Source organism: Xiphophorus hellerii, chromosome 19, assembly GCF_003331165.1.
Source record: "Xiphophorus hellerii strain 12219 chromosome 19, Xiphophorus_hellerii-4.1, whole genome shotgun sequence".
Lineage (NCBI taxonomy): Eukaryota > Metazoa > Chordata > Actinopteri > Cyprinodontiformes > Poeciliidae > Xiphophorus > Xiphophorus hellerii.
This window is the reverse complement of record NC_045690.1, coordinates 17,716,594-17,737,930: the sequence shown is the minus strand read 5'-3', so window position 1 is coordinate 17,737,930 and position 21,337 is coordinate 17,716,594. Positions and strand designations below refer to the sequence as shown.

At 39.1% G+C, this 21,337-nt stretch overlaps 2 protein-coding genes across 3 annotated transcripts; both read left to right on the top strand.

The window, feature by feature from the left end:
- The first annotated feature begins 900 nt into the window (after positions 1-900).
- On the top strand, positions 901-16,067 carry usp40 (ubiquitin specific peptidase 40). 2 transcript variants are annotated; one of them, XM_032547611.1, is made up of 31 exons: positions 901-1,584; positions 1,674-1,741; positions 2,429-2,542; positions 4,602-4,766; positions 4,860-5,006; positions 5,096-5,239; positions 5,669-5,797; positions 5,921-6,037; positions 6,318-6,425; positions 6,520-6,720; positions 7,433-7,568; positions 7,718-7,799; positions 8,074-8,245; positions 8,336-8,420; positions 8,524-8,594; positions 8,683-9,095; positions 9,854-10,004; positions 10,123-10,183; positions 10,483-10,536; positions 10,731-10,819; positions 10,980-11,066; positions 11,761-11,797; positions 11,911-11,975; positions 12,434-12,508; positions 12,617-12,844; positions 13,471-13,589; positions 13,701-13,766; positions 13,886-14,096; positions 14,183-14,278; positions 14,381-14,475; positions 14,696-16,067. In XM_032547611.1, exons 1-31 carry the CDS (start codon positions 1,389-1,391, stop codon positions 14,784-14,786), a joined length of 3,873 nt encoding a protein of 1,290 aa, XP_032403502.1. In that variant the 5' UTR covers positions 901-1,388; the 3' UTR covers positions 14,787-16,067. The 2 variants fall into 2 exon arrangements, with proteins under 2 accessions (XP_032403502.1, XP_032403501.1); XM_032547610.1 differs by having other exon boundaries at positions 7,430-7,568.
- A 777-nt stretch (positions 16,068-16,844) lies between these two features.
- LOC116709200 (fatty acid-binding protein, brain-like) lies at positions 16,845-19,515 on the top strand. The gene is made up of 4 exons (XM_032547615.1): positions 16,845-17,115; positions 17,214-17,386; positions 17,464-17,565; positions 19,101-19,515. Exons 1-4 carry the CDS (start codon positions 17,043-17,045, stop codon positions 19,176-19,178), a joined length of 426 nt encoding a protein of 141 aa, XP_032403506.1. The 5' UTR covers positions 16,845-17,042; the 3' UTR covers positions 19,179-19,515.
- Positions 19,516-21,337: the final 1,822 nt, after the last annotated feature.

Below are 21,337 nucleotides of genomic sequence, written 5' to 3'. Positions count from 1 at the left end.
ATATATTTTCCTATATTTATATGTGTTGCAACATATATCAAAGAATACATATATATTTGGCGTGCATAAAAAATATTTACAATTTAAATTTCTATACATAGTTATTGCCTGCATAAGACAATCTGTTGAGACATTTACAGATGTAAAACGTTTGTAATGTATTTAAATATAGGAAACTTAAATGTTTCAATTGTATATTTTTTATTTTTAACCTAATTTTTCCTCAAATTTTTATATGTTTGTGTTTTGGACGTTGTTTGATGTATATGAAAATACAAATGCAAAAAAAGATTACAAGTCAACAAATGTAATTGGTACTAAAAAAAGTATCCCCTGAAAGCAGATAAATAAGGCACACTTGTTAGTGTGCTTTTTTGTATTTGTTAAGCCACTCACGTGTGGTTTATTATACTGTTTTAGACTGGACTGTTGTTTCATTTTCATTAGAAATGAAACTAAATCTTAGACATTATATCCTAACAATGCTCGATATGTCAGTGTCAGATGGTAAATTGTCTGTCTTTGACGTACCGGTACTTAAATTTTCTTCATTTAGTCTTTTTTGGGTAACATTGTGCTTTTACTGTTATACAAAACTGAGCTTTTAACTGCCAGCACATGATTCCTGTAAATTATCCATTGTCATGCTGAGTTGATGAAAGACTACAAGAGCCAGAATGCCTGTGCGAATTGATCTTGTAGGAAATGCAGTGTTAGAATTAAAGCAAGTGTTTCTATTTAAATAGTTAAAACAATAAACAGTGTTTCCCGGTAATAATTTGTATTAAATTCACAAATTAAAAAAAAATGTTGTGACTAAATATTATTATTTTTAAACGATTTTCTTGTCTAGTTCGCGTTCGACTGATCGATGTACTACAAGTACCACAATGCATCATTCCACTTTCTACCGACATGAAACATGGCCGCCTACAGTTCAACTATGGTGTTTCTATTTACGTTTCGCCTGTTTTCTGTTTTAAGACTGACAGTGGAAGAAAGAGCTCGGGTTCGAAGTCATTTTGAGTAAAATTTAAGTTTAGTGTATATTTTTCTGTTTGGTTAAATCGGTGCTGTGATTTTTTGTTTTTTATGAATAGTTGCTGTGACACAGACTGAGATATTTCTTTTCGCTGGGCTTATCAAAACCGCGATTGATTTAGTCAACCAGAAACCCCACAGAGTTCACACCAGGGCCTGGTCGCGATGTTTAGCCCCGTGAATTCATCTTATTTTCGAGTCAGTCCGACAATTATCAACCGGGAGCTCGGGAAGACTAAGATGAGATAGCAAGAGTGCACTCTGGAGTGCTAACACGGGGCTTTTACTGGGAGCGCAATCGCTTCACAACTTGGGAGAAAACTGCGGAAATAAAAGCCCAATTCAACATGTTCGGAAGCCTTTTTGAGGAGAAAGAGGACGAGGGCTTCGTCTCGACCTCCGCCACAGGAAGAACTGCCAAGGGGGGCGAGGAGCCGCCTCCACCCCGTGGGAGAAGCAATCTGTGCGGCATTAAAAATCAGGGAGGGACGTGCTACCTCAACTCTCTGCTCCAGACTCTGCTGTTCACCCCAGAGTTCAGAGGTACGGTCAGATGACTCTCCCACCTATGCAACAGGTCACCAGGTGACTCTTTTCACCTGAGTGATTCGTCTTTGCTGGTGTGTTTGCAGAGGAGCTGTTCAGTTTGGGGCCAGAGGAGCTGGGGTGTCTTGAGGATAAAGACAAACCAGGGGCTAAAGTAAGTGAACAAAATGAAAGCACAGATCCATCCTGTCATATTTGAAGGCTGATGGTGGTGATGGAATAATTTTGTGGGAGGATAATTTATAGGCCCATTTGGCCATTTAATATTTACTTAACATTGTACAAATGTCAGGTCCTCTCTGGTCCATCAAATTTAAGATTTTGTCTTATTAGCATAACTGAAGAACTGAAATGGTCCTAGGGCTCAACTGTGGGGAACTTCTTTAGAAACGGGTATACAAGAAGTCTGAACGTTTCCTGTTGTAACACACTGGTATCTTTCAGGTAGTCAAACTAAAATATGACAGCTGGCAAGTGAATAGTCAACAGTGTCGATACCAGTAAAAGGTTTATGGTTTCAAATCAGAACGATTTTTAGAGAGCAATATTTGCAGGTTTTAAATTGTGGACTGATTAGAGCCAACACTAAAATGCAACTCTATATCATCGGCACACAGGTTGGATTTACAACTGTAAAATTAGGATGTAATGTTGATATAAATTGAGAAGAGGACCCAATGGAGCACCCTCGAAAAGAAGACTGAGCGTTTTCTTTTTTCTCCTTTTACTTATCTCTTGCCTTTTAATTGGATTGTTAATATAGTGAAACAATAAACGCTCATCTGGACCCGTGCCTGGTTCAGCTTTAAGGCTAACTTAGTTTGGCTCTTTTTCCCTGCAGGTCCGAGTGATCCCTCTGGAGCTTCAGAGACTGTTTGCCCGCCTGCTGCTGGTGGACCAGCAGAGCGCCTCCACCACCGACCTCACCGACAGCTTCGGCTGGAACAGCAGCGAGGTCAGTGACAGGGGTGTGGAAAGGAGAGGCTCACGTTACACCTTTTTTTTTTTCTTTTTCGGTGATTGATCTTAAGCCACAGCAACATCCGCCACGGCATGCTTAAAAGTACGAAACGTGATTGCGTTATCGTACTGTAGTCAGCCCAAGGAACCTGACTGGAATTCCAGTTCTTTCTGGAGGCCGTCCAGCTGCCAAATTATTACCTGAGGAAGGAGAACAAAAAGTTACAGAGACACGAGTTGCCATAGGGCGTGCAAACCCAATTTTCCAGTGGAAAAATACATGCAGCGATGTGATCAAACAAGCAGCTGTACTCTTAAAAACCGCTAAGCTTCTGTTGGTTGGCGGTGAGAAGAAACTAGGGACATACAGTAGTAATTGACATAAATATTGACAAGTTGTAAAACGAAGTTACATGATGTGACACAAAAACCCAACACACCACAAGGAGAAATGGAAACTAGTCAACCGTGGAAAGCAAAAATAAAGAGGCAAAAAAAAAGGATCTTCTGAGGGTGATTTCTAGTTTGACATTCGTTTATGCAAATCTTGCTTAACTTTCAGCTGGTTCTGTAAAATGTTAATGACATGGATAATCACATGTATTATCTGTGAAAACAAACCAAAGTGTTTTTTATTTGTTGGTTTCAGTGAGATGATCCCAATGTGCTCTGATGTGCAATGCTCTACTTTATTGTCTTAATAGCAAACAAATGTTGATAACTGGACATCGAGGCTTCGAAGTGTGTGTTGAGAAGTCCAGGATGTGTGTAGCAAAGCGAGTGTCGAATGATGTCGCCAACATCTGAAGCGTCATTGGTTCACAAGGAGACATTTGGCATGATTTATAAATAGACTACTGTGCAACCGCTCACACATAGTGGGTTGGTGTTTGCAAGTTTTTCGGGCATAGAGGTGTGTTTAGAGTCCATAGGAAAAAGAAAGTTTCCCTCCATGTTTGAACACTGGTTTGATCACAGGGTCTAAACATTTTTAAAGAAGTCTTACATTTAATCATTTCAGCTTTAATTTAGGCATTTATTAATTTCATATGCTGAAATTCTGGCTTAGGATTTAGACATTATTATGTGTTGACAAAACTAGCTCCTTTGTCATTAAGTGTATATTTAAAACGTTTTACCTGTGGTTGACCATAACACATGAGATAAAGTTTTAAATCTTGCTGCCTGTATTGGTTTTGAAGGCAATGCAGCTAGCTAACCTATAAAAGCGTAAGAACACTGGGGTCACATACCAGAGCTAAGATACCAACCTTAGTGGATAATTATAATTAATTTCCTTGGATCCATTATGTACGTTATTCAGTTAAGAAGCAAACGTTATTTTGTATAATTAAAATTAATTTCATATGTCTTAAAGGGCTTAACAATTGCCACATGTAACTTGCTGAAACTCACAGAAAGCTTGTTGCTATCCTGATAAAGTAATTACACTTTCTCTAATGAGTTGGTTTTTGGAATGCAACATGAATTTCCTTTATTGGCAGAAGATGTTGCACTATGTAACAAACCCTTCTTGAACCCTTTTGTGAACCAGGTGGCCAGAAGGCATCAAGGCTTCATCTGGCCTCCTCTGCAGTGAAACCACAGCACAATTTTGCTTTCTAAATGCATCAGACTTTTGGACTGACGTTTGTTTTTTTGGGGGGTCAAGAATCACTGGAGGACTTTCAGTGGAAGTCCTTTCACTCTTTTTGCCTTTTCATACATTCGTTGCTTTTGTTTTTGTATTTTTCACTTTTTGTGCACAAAACCAAGACTTCTTCCTCAGGATGTTTTTGCCCACTGGGAGATATTTTCTACCTACTTAATTTTCTGTTTTTCCATTACTAGAATGAAATGTGGTTATATGACATCAGTAGATCATACTTCAAAAGAGTCAACTGGTTCAGAGCAAAGTTTGTAACTCAATTTAATATATGTAAAATTGAACCAGTTTCAGACTATTTGTATCTCTTTTATCATGGGGTCACGTGGGTACAAACTGGAACAAAGCCTCTCCTCATCTGAACCGTTCTTTGCATTGTTCTTTCAAGGGGACGAATCAGCATGATGTGCAGGAGCTCAACAGGATTTTGTTCAGTGCGTTGGAGCACTCCCTGGTGGGCACCAGTGGCAGCACGCTGATCCAACGCCTCTACCACGGCATCATTGTCAACAGCATCGTATGTAAGGAGTGTGGAAACGTGAGCCAGAGGAAGGTGCGTTACAGTATGAAGACCCTTGTGTAGAGAAAATCTAAAAATCCGCGTCTACTCCTTTTTGGTTTAAATGTGTTTTTGTGTCATCGGCAGGAGGACTTCCTGGATCTGACGGTGTGTGTTTGTGGCGTGTCCAGCCTGGAGGAGGCTTTGTGGAACATGTTTGTGGAGGAAGAGTGGTTTGAAGGCAATAACCTTTATCGCTGCGCTCAGTGTTCCCGGCTGGTCACCGCTGCCAAGGTTGGTACCAGTAACGCACGTTATAATTCGAGAAAGTGCTTTTTTAATTCTCTCTACTATCAAAAATGTTTTCCTTTGCCATTTCTCAGTCTGCCAAGCTGAAGCAGCTGCCCCCGTTTATGACCATGTCTTTGCTGAGATTCAGCTTCGACTTTGCCAAATGTGAACGATACAAGGAGACCGGACGCTATGCCTTTCCGCTCACCATCAATCTGCGACCTTTTTGTGAACAGGTACCGGAAAGATTTTAGTTGAACTTTCCTCTTTGTACGTGCAACGCTTCTAAAGTTTAATTTAAATTATGATAGCTTATAGCTAATGAAAACCCAAGATTCAGTTAATGAGAAATATAGAATATTATGTATGAACATAAGGAGTGTATAGCACAAAGGTTACTGCTAAAGAAGCTGGAAGTTCACACTGCTAGCCAGGCATGTGTTTGGAAAGTTTGGAGGAAGGAAGAAATTGTGGTAGAAGAAGATGCAACAGCTGCAATGAAAACTTGTAGCTGGTTTGAGGGTTTGGAGGAGACGCATACAGTATTGGCTGAGGCCAGACTCTGTGCTTAAACACATTTGTCAGTACATTAACAGAAATAAATGCTCTAAATACATCATTCTACTTTGATCTTTCTTTGAAATACTTTGTTTGGCCTCTTGCAGACTGACGCAGAGGACTCTGACTTCACATACGAACTGTTTTCGGTGATTATCCATAAGGGAGGCTGCTATGGCGGCCATTACCATGTTTACATCAGAGATATTGATGAGCTTGGACAATGGGAGCCGCCGGTGAGGGGAAAAGTGCTGACTTTTGTTCAAACAAAAAAAACGTTGCTGCTTGGCTATTTCTTTCATTTGGTTTTATGCATGCACACATCAAAAAAAGACATCACCTCTGTTTCTTGTTGACAGGAAGAGGACTGCAAACCCAAAGCTCAAAAGAAAGCAAAGGAGGAAGTGAAGGAGTCATCTGAGCAAAACCTGCAGGAAGACAACCCTTTGTCTATCATTACTGCAATCATTGCTCAGGTACACCTTGTTTTTTTTATCCCTCAAACTAGTGGTGAGGAAAACTTTTCCTGGAAGGTCATGGCTGAATGTCATGATACAGTATAAACCGCAATTAAGCCACCTTTCCACTACTAGCGCCATGAAACATTTCCATCTACTCTTGTTGATATTGTGAAGATGATTGTGATTCAGGATATTGTGCCATTTCAAAAATTTCTTTTTTCAAAATTTTCTGATGAAACTCTGGCGGACTGTGACTGGTAAAGATTTAAACTGCAGTACCTCTACTGTCCTCTAGGAGTCGTCAAAAAGCGTTTTGTTGGATCAGCTGGGTCAAAAACTCATGAACAAAACTGGATCATCCTGGAGCAAAAGGTTCAGGAAACCCTACGGTCCCATTGGAAAGGTATTCTTAGTTTTTCCTCCTATATTGATTTTTACAAAAATATTTTAAATCTAATCCGGTTTCTTTGCCTTTTTCATTAATTTGTTTATTTTAGTTCCTGCAGTCACACAGTGACGTTTTCATTTTGGTGTCCAATGGGACTCGAGTGGCATTGAAAGCAAACCCTCCAAGCCCAGCAACTGATGCCTCGGCTCCATCAGAGCAAACCACAAACTCTGAACCCTCAACAGCTTCAGACGGAGCAGCTTCTGATCTGCAGCCAGAGGGAAATCAGAAGCCTAAACCAAAACCAGAGGTACTACAGAAACAGACCTACTCGGATTACACATTTCAGTTTGTACTTAATTTTTTTTACTTACACATAGAAACAAAAATTGATAGATTTTTTTATTTTTTTTATTTTGACTTGTCCAGTGAGGAGAATGAAGCCAGGAGAAATGTCTTGTGAAAAGATTGGAGACCTAATAAACCAGAACTCTGATCTGCTTAAAACAAAAATGTAAATTTAAAAGACAAAAATTCAGCCGAAGTTCGAGTAGGTCTTATAATTTGTGATTTGGTTTTGACCAGCACTCTGGTGCTTCTAAGATTTTGCTCGCACTCCTATGTAAAATCTATTGGCAGGGTTTTGGAAGCAGCTGAAAGTCTCACTTTTGAACAGACTTAGTAATCTGCTTACTGCTTACAACAAAAGGCAGGCTATGCGTAGTTCCAGATTACATGCTTAAATAAGCATATAATGTGCAATTTTTATATAGGATCCCCTGGCTCCAAAAGTTTGTTTGTGTCAGAAAAGTATATTTTACCTTTGGATGTCTCTTTGAAAATGATTGGCAGGACAGAAGGACACATTTGTATCCTTCCTTGGTGGCATTTAAGAGTTTCTGTCTCTAAAATGCCATAAAATTTGCAATGTAACTATATAAATGTGACCCACAGAAAACATGAAGTCTTGTGACTCGTTTTGTGGCTGTTTTCTCACGGCACGTCCTCCTGTCTGACAGCAGGGTAGCCACTGGTTTGACCTCAACGACTCCACTGTGACCTCCATCAGGGAGTCGGACATTGCGAAGCAGTTCCAGGGCAAAGAGAGCGCCTACATGCTGTTTTACAGAAAAACACAGCTGTACAGGCCCAGTGAAGGTACAAAGTAACTTGCCTGCATCTTGCGATTTAAAAACATTTCATCTCCAAAACAACTTGACTATACAATAAACATAGAGTACAACTGCTGCAGGAGTAGTAATTTAATTTGTATGCTTTTTAAAATGATTTTTGTTTTACTTTTGCAGCTCTAAGCAATCCACAGTATAAAGTTCCTTCCCACTTCATCCAGATGGCCCAGGATGAAAACCAGAGGCTGCAACAGATGCGGTATCAAAACAAGCACACAAGTGAAACATGTTGCTCTGTTATTATATGCACAGCTGCACCGTCGGGTCTGACTCAATCATTACGGTTCAGTTGCGCTGGAGAAGCTCTTCTCACAGATTATTTGTCTCATATAAGTCTGCACAACTTGTTCATTTCAAAAAATATGTTTTCTGTAAAACATTGTGTTTGTAAAAGTTGCATACTGCAGCTTTAAGCGTGGACAGTTCTGCACAGTTGAGGGGAATCAACGTGTTTTTGTTTTTTATTATTACAGTGAGGAGTTTGATGCCACTAATAACACAGTAGAGCTGCATCTGCACCTGGCCCCCTTCTACAAAACAGTAAATGGAGTCCTGCAGCCGGTCAGCGAGGAGCCAAGCAGAAGCATCAACCTGAGCTTCGACAGGAGGAAAACCATTGGCGATCTGCGGATCACCATTTATCACGTATTTTGATTCCAATAAACAGATACTGTTGTGTTTTGAAACTCTTTGTTATAGGAAGGTTTTACATTTTTTGTTGTTACAAAAATATAGATGCAGGAGCTCTGGGAAGGAGACATGGCATTAACTGTGGCCAAAAGTCTGCCTGCAGGTTTACACCTCTACAATACTTTTACAGGTTAGACTTCACAGGCAAAAACATTTAAAATAACACCTGAAGGAGAAAAAAAAACTATATTAAGGAATGTTTTTAACCGTTACTGTGTTTTTTCTTTTCACAGATGACAGTGTCTCCCTCTACAGTGCAGGAATCCACACACATACTGACCTGTTTGTGTGGAATGGTAAAGAAGTAAGGAAAATGTCACCACACGGGTCTAATTCTAAGAATTTTATCGAGGGGGACAAAATTCATACGCCCGTGCTTTTTGCTTCTTCAGGTTCGCGGTGCCGCAGTCCAAACTGGAGCAGAGTGGGAGCCGGTGTTACTCACCGTTGTTCGCCCTTTCCTGAGCGAAGGCGTGGAGCACGAGGCGCAAAATGGGGTCAAATGCAAAACAACCGACAACTCCGATTCTGAAAACGGGGTTGCGGGACTAAAGAGGGAAGCGAGAGGATTCGCGGGCGGCTCGACTCTTGGGGAGGTGAGGGAGGCGCTGGGGGAGCCCAGGGAGAGTCTTCTGTGTCAGGAGCATAAAAGAGGAAAGGTCGGGGGCCAGGGGGCGGGGGAAGGAGGGGGCGCCAGCGGATGGAGGGTGTTTCCGCCCGACGACATGCAGCGGACTTTGAAGGAGCTGTCGCTGAAAGACGGAGATGCTTTGTTGGTGTTGGAGCCGCAGTCGTTCGACAGCAGGTGAGCTCTTGCGCAGCGTATGTAACAGTGCATTCGAAATGTATTTATACCTCCCGACGTTTCCCACATTTTGATATGCTAAAAGTCACAAACTTGAGTTGATTTGGTTTGGAATTAAAACAATGGACAAACACAAAGTTTTGCATTTGAAAAATCCCACGTGGTTTTCAAAGTTTTTTCTTCTTTTTTTTTTGTAGTAATTAAACCCCCATCTTTCCGAAAGTACGATGTACAATTTGATTTGAATTGAGCCCCTTTTACTCAGATCCCCCTAGACGAACATTACTCATACAAACTCAGGTAGAGATGCAAAGAGCCACAACTCAGGTGGGAGGTTGCTGAAAGTTTTACGCCACAAATCTTTCCTGTACGTGTCCTGATCGGACCAAAATTGAACTTTTTGGCCTACGTAGACAACCAACACTTGCACATGCCATCCACACAGTACCTACAAGGGTACACTTCACCTGTAAGCATATCTGGTGAAGCATACCTGTAAGAGTATGGTAGTAGCAGCATTATGCCAGGGGGATGCGTTTCTTCAAGACGGGGCAAAATTTGGTGGAAATTTGCATGCTCCTCTTCAGATTTCTTATTTCCAAATATCATTTCCAATTGAAATACATTGAAGCCTTTGTTTCTAACTTGTTAAAATGTAAAAAAAAAAGCAAATTGGGGTATTAATACTTGAGCAAGGTGCTGAATGTTTGGATAGTTTCCTGTTCGTGTCTAGCAGCAGTCTTCTTTACTGTGCTCAGTGTGTTCTCCCGGAATGGAGACGTGGTCACTGTGACCACACCGTCTGACTGCCGCTGGCTCCAGGTGGAGTTTCGACCTCAGATAAAAGGAGGTGAAGAAGAACAAGAGGAACAGAGGAAGAAAGCAAAGGTTCCAGCCACGGGAAATATGGTCAGTAATTAATGTCTCTCTTGTCATCACACTTGCTTTTTAATCTTATTATTATTATTTTTTTGCATCATGTTCCCTCACCAAAACCGCTTCCTTTCTGTTTAATGTCTTGCTACAGCTGCTATGTGAAGTGAAACAAAGAGCTATTTGGGAGCTGCAGCTGCAGGAACAACCTTCAGGCAAGATGCTCAAAATAATGTATAATTGCAGTCCTGCAGCAGAAGTACACCTTAGATTAAAAAAAAGACATATAATAACAGCAAATAATTCAGTCTGTAACTTTTACTGTCTACATTAATTTGCAAATAGGTAGAAAATGTAAATGGATTCATCCAATTATATGACTTAAACATAGACTTGCACAAGCACTTTTTAAGAGAGTTTGCTTTTGTCAACTATAATCATTTCTAGGACCTGTTTAGTAACTTTTCCAGTTTCTGTAATGTAACCTCCCTGTTCTGTGTGTGTTGCTGAGCAGGTGCGCAGTACTGTCTGAGGCAGGTGGACTGCTCTGGGAAACTCCTTCCTCCAGGTACTGTTTCATTTCTTAGCTGGAGGCCATTTTAGTTGGAAATCCCCCTTATTTTAGCGTCTCAAGGGACACTTTCTCCAACTCTGACCTTCTGAAAGTCTTTGATAGTTACTCCCCATAAATCTGTCTTTGAATGTTATTTTTTTTTCAATCATAATTGCATATATGCTGACACACTGCGGTTTTCCTGACAGTATGTGAGGAGTTAAGCGTTCGGGATGCAGGCGTGCGACTCATGACCACGTTGAGTCTCTGTCCGGGAAATGCCCCCAAGGAATCACAGGTGTGCTTTTTTTTCTGGTCTTCTTCAGTAAAATCTAATTTCCTTGAAGCTGCAACGATGAAAAAGACAAACATTTTTATAGTTTCCTACATCGTAAAACAAATCAAGGCGGCATGAGGGCTGATTGAAGTTGAGAGAATTTGTCTCTGTGCTTTTTCAGCTGTTCTTGCACTTTACTGTGGGCTCGGCCCCCTCTGCTGGCATGGAGATGGATATAATCGTGGAGAAGACTTTCACTGTTAAAGAAGTAAGGACATTGAAGAGAAGTTTTCCCTAATTATTAAATATTACAGCTAAGTACAGGATTTTGATAATAAACTGGATTATAATTATCATTGCATGCACATTTAATAATATTTTACAGGAAAACCCTAATTGGAGGCTCTTAAAAATAGTTAATTTTACTGAAAGGTATGCCCATATATACTCAGTACTTTATTAGGGTTCTTGTTTCACATTTCAGTTGTTTTTCTCCTTAGTCCAGGTCAGCCATTTCTGATGTTTAACACAAGTAATGCTACATTTTTGGCATTGATATATTTGTTTATGGCAGTCCAGCTACTGTCCCAAAATCTTGAATTTGTTTTTCCTTTCCAGTCCTCTCACAGATTATATTATCCTTGTTCCATAGCGTCTTTTTTTTAACCACAGTTTTTTCTTCCACTTAACTTTCCATAAATATGCTTGGATACACCACTATGTGACAACTTCTTGACAATTGTGAAGGTAGCAACCTTCCACTTGATTTTGCAGGCCATTACTTAACAATACAGATTTTCCGAGAAACTTGCTTTAGGGTTTAAATTATTAAAATGTATTATTCTGCATTTGAATTTATGTTAATTTTCCCTCTGTTTTTAATGATATTCTAGTAAACAAAGATGCACTTGTTCATCGTAATTTGCAAAACTTTAAAAGGATTATATTTGTTGTATTTTTAGTGTCTCAGAGCTATGCTGGATGCTGTTGGGCTGGATGGTAAGATTTCGTTATTCTTTCCCTTTTGCGTTTGCTATCACCATCTATATTTGCTCTATTACTACAGCTTTCATGTTCATTGGCCGGTCAGTAGTCGATCTTCTGCTTTTCAGGTACCAGTTGGCACCTGAGGAGGCTAGATTGGTGTGAGGAGGTTGGAGAACCGCTAATGGATGAGGTGAATCAATGCGGGTTTTAAACAGTGTGTCATACTTGGAGTTTTACTTTCATTCGTAATGAAGCAACAAACCATTTCACTTTACACTGAACCTGTCTGATTGTTCTGTTAAGGTTTGGTTGCCTGTGATCAGTATGGCCAATGTTGATTGTTTTGTACTTTTTTTTTATTGAATCAGTATTTGGGACATCACTGCATAAAACAAATGTTGTAAAGCTGCACAATATTGAAGTAAATTTAAGCTGTGTACTTTGAGCAAGTTAGTATTGTAGCTAAAAATGTATGGTAGTGTTGAGACAGGTGGCATCAAAGTATTCCATATTATAATTAATTTTATTTCATGTTTTTGTTATAAAATATATAAATATTTATATAGAACAAACATAGGAGAGATTGATTCTCCTTTATAAGATGATTATAATCCTCAGGAGCAACATATTGACACCTTTTGTTCCCAGGACGCCTCGCTGTCAGAGCTGAAGATTAGCAGCGGGGAGACGTTAGTTGTTACTGAAGGACTTTTGCCTCCGAAGGTATCAAAATATTCCTGGACGTCTGGATTATTGACAAATCTTCATAGCTTCTCTGTTTATAAAGAACAAAAATAAAGAATTTTTATTTCTTTATCTTTATTTCCTCAGGGATTTCTCAAGCTTCCTGTGTGGCTTTATGTGGATTTGAGCAGTATGGAAGCAGACTGTAAGCGCTCAGAAAACAGTCCTGCTGAGCAGCAGATGCAGGGAGCGGAGACTACAGATGGGTCTTGTGCTCGGTCGATTTCTCTTTGTGGCAAAAACATGGCGGAGCTACAAAACGTTGGGAAGGTGGAAATATCGGATGACGCCACGCTGGAGGACTTGAAGACTCAGGTGAAGTGTTTCCACTGGTGTGTTATCGATTTATCTTTCGTGATGAGCTCCATGTTTTTGAGGTTGGAAGGTCTCACCTCAGCTACCACCCTAATCTTCAGTTCCCTCCTCAGATCATTGATCAGATTTAATTAAAAACCCTGCCAGAGTCACTCTAAGACATTAATGTTAAATCCCATCTGAAACAACATGCTTATTGCTCAGTAACGGTGTCCACACTGAAGAGTGTTGCTTTTAACGCGACTTTGGAGTTCATCTTCATTGATTGGAAAAGGACCACATTTTCTAAAACCAATTAAGCTGTAAATTGACTGATTCAGCTCAATGTATGATTTATTAGTGCCTCTTTAGAACAAAAGTTGACTTTAAGGAAATACTTGTTTCTTTTTTTTTAATCAATTTATGATGAGTCTGTAAGACCATTTCTGTTCACTCTTAAGAGTTTACCTTCTGTTTAACTCCCAACCCCTGGCATAGACTGCATCAACTTTGAACAGGTTAGCGTGGGTGACCATTGTGGATTCATGTTCAGAATATTTTTTGCTTTCAGGCTGAGTGTGGTAGTAATGTGGATCCACGTTTAATTGTGAAGTGCTCTCTATGAGATGCTCTTTTTTCTCGTTTAGGTGTTGACGTTGCCAACGCTTCAGGACATGTGTGTGCCTGTTTCTAGCTTCCTTCGTGTGTGGCAGATGGAGGGAGGGCGGCTTACACGTATCCTTAGAGGACAACATGTCACACTCAGGTCTGAAAACTTCATTCACACATTGTTGGAGACAGATGGGTTTTATTTGTGGACAGATGCAGAATGTTTGAGCTGGTCTTTCCCCACATAGTTTGTTTTCTTTGTGCTCAGGAAGCTGAAGTTGACCAGTGGGGCGGATCTTTGTGTGCAGTGTCTTCTGAAAGAAGAAGATCTCGGGTGAATGCAACTTTTTTTAAACATTTTTTTTGTTTTTTTACTCTCTTCCTTTGTTTTCTTTTAATATTTTGAAATGCTGAATTTTCCTGTGTTTTCTTTATTTCTTGCTGATTTACAAGGCCAAAACAAGTCCTGCTGAAGATAAAGATGGGTGTTCCAGGGGAGAGGAGCTACTATCCTCCAGAAGAGCTGGTTTGGGACGCTTCTCATGATTCTACTCCTCGATCTCTGCGCACCAGTCTGGCTGCACACTATGGCCTCTCTCCCGATTCTCTGCTTCTAGCCAAACACCAGCCTGACAAACACGCCTGGGAAGAAATCTCCAACTGGGTATCTCTACAAAAGAGAGAGTTTGGCAGAAATTTAGTTTGGCATCTTACCAGTAATATAATATTTATTTTGTCATTTACTTTCAGACTCAACAGGTTTCCAAAAAGAAGAAGAAGAAAAAGGCAGAATCTCTTCTGGGGCCACCTTTTCACCTCAGAGACGGGGATGTAATCGGCATTAAGGTATCAATAAAACCCTCTTTTTTTTTTTCTTTTTTTTTTTAACAAGACTGTGATTTTTTTAATTAGAAGTATTATATCTGGTCCTTGTGTTTTTCTCCCTAGAACCTTTTGATTGACAACAACAGGGACTTCATCACAGCAGAGGATCAGCAGGGCCAGCAGCGGCTCAGGGAACAGGCAGAGCAACGCAGGAAAGGGTGAGACCTCCTGTTTTTTTATATGTCCATCAACAGGAGAGTATGGAATCCTAATCTCATTTTTCCTATCAAAATTTCATATTTTTCTTAACCCAAAACTTAAACTTTTCCGTTAGTTTCGACAAACTTATCTTGAGAAGTCATGACGTGACATGAGCGTGAAAATAGCTACCAAATCAGGGTAGAAAAAGCAAACAATTTGTATTTGCTTATTTTGCAGAGAGCAGGCTGCCACCTCCAATGGTGCTGGGAAAACCAAATCCAGGAAGCTGGAGGTGTCGTTGTCTATCAGCGTCGGAGTATTCAGATAGCAGCCTTCTTTTCTGTTGATGCACAGACAAATCAGGACTTCCTATGGACATCACACCACACATGAACTAAAATGCCATGTTGCTGTTGGACAATCCCACTAAAAAGTCTGGTGCCATTTCTTCCTTTTTCTACCACAGTTTGCAAACGGTTATTTGTCTCAAAGCATTTTAATGAACCCCAAAACCTTCCTGGTTCCTATCCTGGTGATCCATCAAAAAACAAAAAAAGAACTTTAAACTTTGATTTTATTCTTTGGACTGTTTCTGTAATATACATTTTGTTTATAAACAAACTTGTTTAAACAATATATCGTTTAAGTAAAATTTAATCAGGGGACTTTTTTTCTTTGTCTTCATCAATTTGCAGCCGATTCACTTTGAGGTTTTTTTTATATATATATACAAAGAGTGATGCAACTCTTGATCCCTAAATAAAGTGGAGTTTTTAATTAATTCTGAAATATCAGAAGTTGTTGTTAGTGAAGTTGTCCCCTTTCTGATTACATTTTCTTGAGTAAAGCAAATGAAGAAGGAATTTCCTTCCTGAAATCTACATCTTTATATAAGGTAAAATTAAGGCCACTTTTTAAACATAAACCTGCCACTGTGCTGCATGAACAAAAGACTGCCACTCATGATCAGGAACTATTGATACGTTTGTTTTCAGGGCAGATGAGAGATGGGCCTTAATGTAGAGAAGCTTCTCTGCTGCTCTGTCTTCCCTACCTCATTCTCCACCTCTCCTTCTCTTCTTCTACCTCTTTTATGCTTGGCTTTTTACCATTTATCCTTACGCTAAAAACTGTTGCTCTCTCAAAATTAATCATGGCTTTTACATTTAAATGCTCACAGTTTATCACTTGGTTAATGGAGAATGTATTGCCAAGCTGTAAGTCCGACTTGAGAACGGTAAAATGTAACCATGAGCTCTGAGATTTTATTGAGGAAAATCTCAGGTTTTTATTTCCATGCCTATATTTGACTTTGAGGGAAATAAAACTGATTTTCTTTTCTGTTTTTTGGGGGGGAAAGTGACTGCAATTCTTTTTTTAATTTGTCAAGAATTTTCAAACAGACATCTCGTTTTCTTGGCATTGTACCAACATTAAAATCAGTTTTTTTTGTATCCCAGTTTGATTATTAATAGCAGTGGTCACATCTCTGCTGGTAAGGACCGTTTTGCTGTATTGTTGCAGTGTTGTTTATATCAATGTAAAACTTCTTTTGCAGAAAGCTGTTAATGATTAATAAAGTTATAACACAGTTGTGTTCAGATCAGCAGAGTGTTTTGCAATCGGAGAAGTTTTTTTTTAGCTGCTCTTTAAGAACTTGTTTTGCTCAGAGTAAACTTTCAGAGTTGCAAAGACATCTGCCACAGATATTCGAACTTCACCAAAATGATGACATAGCAGCGTGTCCCGTGGTGTGTGACCTTGGAAGAAAGATTAACCTTGAATCGAATTGAATCTAGGTTTTATTGCAGCAGCATTATCACAAAATTATTAAAAAAAAAAAAAACAAGAAAAACCCAACCTTTAAATTTGTGTCTTTTAATTACCATGGGAAAAATTTAAAAAATACTGTAGAAAATTGTTCTAACAAACTCCTCAGTGCCACAATTATCAGCACCCCTCTTTCAATACTTTTTGCAATCTCTTTTTACCAATAGGACAGTAATTAGTGCCCTATAAAATTTCACAAGAGAGGAAGATCTTTTACTTGGTGACCCCAAGATGCCAGTGAGGCTGGTTTGTCAAATTAAAAGGACTATTTGAAAAGAAGATTTCAACAGGGATTTAAAATATTTTTATTAATAAACCTACATTTGTGTATTCATGCTTTTAGCCTATTATATTCTAATCTTAAATGTACTTTCATTAGATGTAGGTGAAATATAATTAACAGGAATAAAGACTTGAAAACATCAGTTTGCGTTCAATGGTGTCATAAAGTAAAGTTTAAGCTAATTAAAAACTCAATTTTCAGTAAACTACCACTTTTTGTGTTTGGTTCTCCACGGTCATTTGAGTGGAGCGCTTTCTCACCTCACTGATTTACAATCATGTTTTTGTGATGACCAATCAAAGCTCACGCCGCTTTTGATACAACCAATCAGCTGTTCGGGCCGTTAATTTTAAAGACACCGCCCCCCCCAGTATAAATTTGAGCGCGAAGCGCCACACGGGATGCGGAGTTCACTCAGAAGAGAGAAGGTGATCAGTTTTAGGCCGAACGGGACCGATTACATCTGCAAAAATGGTCGAGGCTTTCTGCGCAACATGGAAACTGGTGGACAGTAAGAACTTCGACGAATACATGGAGGCAATAGGTAAGGAATTTGGATTAAGTTCGCCTTTTGTCAGAATATTTAATACGATTTAGTTCAAGCCTGATTTATTATACGAAATAAATATATTCTCTTGGCAGGAATTCCTTTTGCCACAAGACAAGTGGGCAATGTTACCAAAACAACAGTAATGATCAGCGCGGATGAGGATACCGTGATGCTGAAAACCCTGAGCACATTCAGGAATACCGAATGTGTGGCGAAACTCGGAGAGGAGTTTGACGAGATTACACCTGACGACCGAAATGTAAAGGTAAAAACTACAAAATGTTTCGTGTGAGTCGCAACCCATTGCTGTTCTAACCATGTGTTTCACATTCTGCCTTGTAGTCTACCTTTACCATGGAGGGAGACAAATTTGTGCATACACAGAAGTGGGATGGGAAAGAGACCAGATTGATTAGAGAAATCAAGAATGGAAAGATGGTGATGGTGAGTTTTATTGAGATTTCCGCTGTTTTTACTTACAGATGTGGCTAAATTCATTAGTTTATACTGCCGGTGGCAGTTCTTGAGGCGTTAATCTGATTCTGTCCCCGAAGTAAAATAAATAATATTCTACTTAACAACACTGAAAGCGAGTGGTTTCGAGAAATATGTCAAGCTAGCACTGATCGTTCAAACGGCATCTCCTGAGCGTTGCCATGACGACGTTCACCGGACTCCATTAAACGTTCAGTGAACGTTCGCTAGACTGAGCGTTTGCCGACAACGTTCGCTGGAGGTCAAAATTTGCTGTATTAATGGCATTAAAGTCTATCAAGACAAACAATGATTAAAAACACTTATTTTACCGTACTTGTGTGAACATCAGAGGCATTATAAGTAAAACTTTCATGAGCTGGTGCAAGGCATGAATTTCAGTGCAATGGAATTTGGAATTTAATATATTTTTCATGTAAGTAATAAGTATCCATCCAAGGAATGACTCAAGGATAATGCAAGTATTTGGTCAAATGCTACTCAAGTACTTAGTACCTGATCAGAAAATCTATTCATTAATACAGTACAGACCAAAAGTTTGGACACACCTTCTAATTCAGAGGGTTTTCTTTATTTTCATGACTATTTATAAGGCAAGAAATCCCACTTATTAACCTGACAGGGCACACCTATGAAGTGAAAACCATTTCAGGTGACTACCTCTTGAAGCTCATCAAGAAAATGCAGAGTGTGTGCAAAGCAGTAATCACAGCAAAAGGTTGCTACTTTGAAGAAACTAGAATATAAGGGGTATTTTCAGTTGTTTTACACTTTTTTGTTTAGTGCATATTTCCACATGTGTTATTCATAGTTTTGATGCCTTCAGTGTGAATCTACAATGTCAATAGTCATGAAAATAAAGGAAACTCATTGAATTAAAAGGTGTGTCCAAACTTTTGGTCTGTACTGTACATTGGGTCCAGATCGGGTCCGATCTAAATAGCGCAGATTTCTCTTCCAGATGCAGTTACAGAGGAAGTTGTGATGCTGTGCGTTTAGACCACAGCAGGAGAAGCCCTCATAATTTAAGTAGAGTTGTTTAATTTCATTGTTTATGGTTATTTGGGCCACAGTCAGTGTTTTCTGGCAGTGCAGAGAAACACATATCTGCTTGATATGTGATGGGAGCATGATTCTCTAATCAACTTAATATAAAACTGAATAAAAATTAAATGCAACTGAATAACCTATGTCAATAAAATAAAAAAAATGGATGGGTAAATATAGAATATGACGGAATAGTTTGGAAACCGTCAGCCAAAATGACGGACTACAAATAAGTCTAGCTTGACCTCAGAGTAACTCCGTATTAAAAAAGTACCTCCGTTTGCAGCAATAAATCTAAAGCTTTTCAGATATAAAAAAGGTCCATATAGATGCCTGTCGAGGTTTTCTTGACCAAAGTAAGAAGAATCAAAACTTATTTCACCTTTACAAAATACTTTCAGTATACACAACTTGCATTGCTTTATTTCTTTTTCTAGACGTTAACCTTTGAGGGAGTCACAGCGGTCCGCACATATGAGAAGGTGGAGAGGAGGACATCATTTGTGGCACTGTAAACCACCAGAAGCAGCCTTATGTTTTACTTGACCTGAAAAATAAATATGTTTTTTTTTTTTTTTTTAATATTTAAAAAAAATGGTTTGCACTTGACTTCTTTTCAGTACATAAGTATATGGTTTTAAAGCCATGGGCATGTATGATAATTTGAAGTGAAAACACCACAGTATCATTACATTAACACAAAGAGAAACTGGTAGTGTGCAGCAACCGGTGGGGTGAGGCACTGCCACACTCTGCTTCATACATCTGGAAAAAATTCTGGTTACAGTGTTACATTTTCTGATATTTCATTAAAAGAACTTTTTAAAAAATAAATAAATTTACAAAAAGCTACATTGTGAAGAAAAATTTCTGCTTTTTGTTTTAATTGTGACTTTCTAAACCCTGGAAACATTCCCATGTCCAATATTTTGTGAGGTCCTCTGTAAAATACATGGATAATGATCGAGGTCCTAAACTGTTTCTGACTTTTGTATTAAAATTTAAATGTCCTCTCTGACGGACATTTACTCTTCCTGCTGCCTCTGCAGATCCATAGCCATCACCAAGGACAGTTCCCACCCTGGCTTCCCCAGGTTTGTCCTGCTGCCCCTAGGGAGGCGCTACACATCTCATTGTACATATGTACAATGACAAACAACAATGAATTCTAATCTAATTTTAATTTAAATTGCTAAACCTTGCTAATATTTCAGACCCTCTATATTCTCTGTAGAACTTCTCAGTGCAACATTGAAGGGAATATCCCATAGTGACCTCCGGATGGTCTGACACAAAGAGGCAGTGGCGTTTTTTTTTTTTTATATGGGCAACCGTCCATGGTGGCATCTCTCCCCATCACCCCTCCTGGTTCTCACACCCGCCTGCCCTCCCTATCCCTATTCCTCCCGGTAATACCGGTGGATTTTTTGACACCAGTAAAATAATTTATGTTGGAGTATCAAGTGATGTGTGGCACAAGTCGCTACGTAGTCCACACACCTTACCAGGTGGCAGTTATGCTAGTTGTTTGCCGACCGCCTTTAAAAGCTGGTCAGCTAGTCCACAGTACTTAATTTCACAGAATTAGCGGTAAGAAAGGAAGGATGTACAGTAGGCTCTGTCCGTGTCAGCACACGGTTGATTGGAGTCGCAAGGATACGGCAACTTCTCAGAAACATTTGGAAGAAGCTAGCTGCAGCCTGCTAAATCTTGGAACATTTAAATAAATCAGTTAAAAGTGCTTATTGCACTGTCAACCAAATCAGATATTCATTTAAGAAAAAATTGAAACAAACAACCAAATTTTTTTAAAGCAAAGCGGTTGCAGTTTCAGAAACATTAAGGCTAAAACCAGAACACTGACGGACAGTCATTACTTCTATGGAGATGTCTGTGATGGATGGAAGAAATGAAAATGAACAAAGTTCCTGATTATTAAGAAGTGAGCACAAGCTGTCAGGCTCAGCAGGTTTCCAAGAGAAAGAAAAAGGCAGATTCTCTCTCCTGAGTCCATCTTTTCACCTTAGAGATGGGATGCAATCTGCATTAATATATCAATAAAACCCTCTTTTTTGACAGGTTCTTTGGTCTTTATATTAGAAATGCTATATCTGTTCCTCATGTTTTTTTTCTTTCCCAAGAACCTTTTGATTGACAACAACAGGGACTTCATCACAGCATAAGACCAGAAGAGACTCAGGGGACGTGCAGAGCAACATAGGAAAGGTTATTAAATTGTAAAATGATTCAGCAGAGTGTTTGCAACGAGAAACGCGTTCTCTTAACTGCTATTTGCGAATATATTTGCTCAGAGTAAATTGTTACAGTTACAGTGACTTTTGGCACAGATAAGCTTCACCGAATAATGACATAGCAGCGTCCCTTATAGGAGGAAGGTTGACATTGAAATGAATCGACGGTACGTTTTATAGCAACAGCATTATCACACAATAATAATAATAAAAAAATCCACCTTTAAGTTTGTATTTTTTTTGTGGGAAAATAAAAAAATGCATTACAAATTTTTTTCATCAAAATTTCCAATATCACAATTATTGGCTCGTACAATACCTTTTACATTTCCTTTTAACCAATGCCACCTTGGAAGGAGAAGGTTGATTTGTTTTTTTTTATTAATAAGACCAAATTTTTGTATTAAACATTTATTTATTTA

What these genes read in the sequence shown, in the direction of transcription:
- LOC116709200 (XM_032547615.1), top strand. Translation starts at nt 17,043, where the DNA reads ATGGTCGAGGCTTTCTGCGCAACATGGAAACTGGTGGACAGTAAGAAC. An exon ending in CGAATACATGGAGGCAATAG is followed by an intron (nt 17,116 to 17,213) that starts GTAAGGAATTTG and finishes TTCTCTTGGCAG; the next exon opens with GAATTCCTTTTGCCACAAGA. An exon ending in AGAATGGAAAGATGGTGATG is followed by an intron (nt 17,566 to 19,100) that starts GTGAGTTTTATT and finishes TTCTTTTTCTAG; the next exon opens with ACGTTAACCTTTGAGGGAGT.
- usp40 (XM_032547610.1), top strand. Translation starts at nt 1,389, where the DNA reads ATGTTCGGAAGCCTTTTTGAGGAGAAAGAGGACGAGGGCTTCGTCTCG. An exon ending in CAGAGGCTGCAACAGATGCG is followed by an intron (nt 7,800 to 8,073) that starts GTATCAAAACAA and finishes TTATTATTACAG; the next exon opens with TGAGGAGTTTGATGCCACTA. An exon ending in GCTGCAGGAACAACCTTCAG is followed by an intron (nt 10,184 to 10,482) that starts GCAAGATGCTCA and finishes GTTGCTGAGCAG; the next exon opens with GTGCGCAGTACTGTCTGAGG.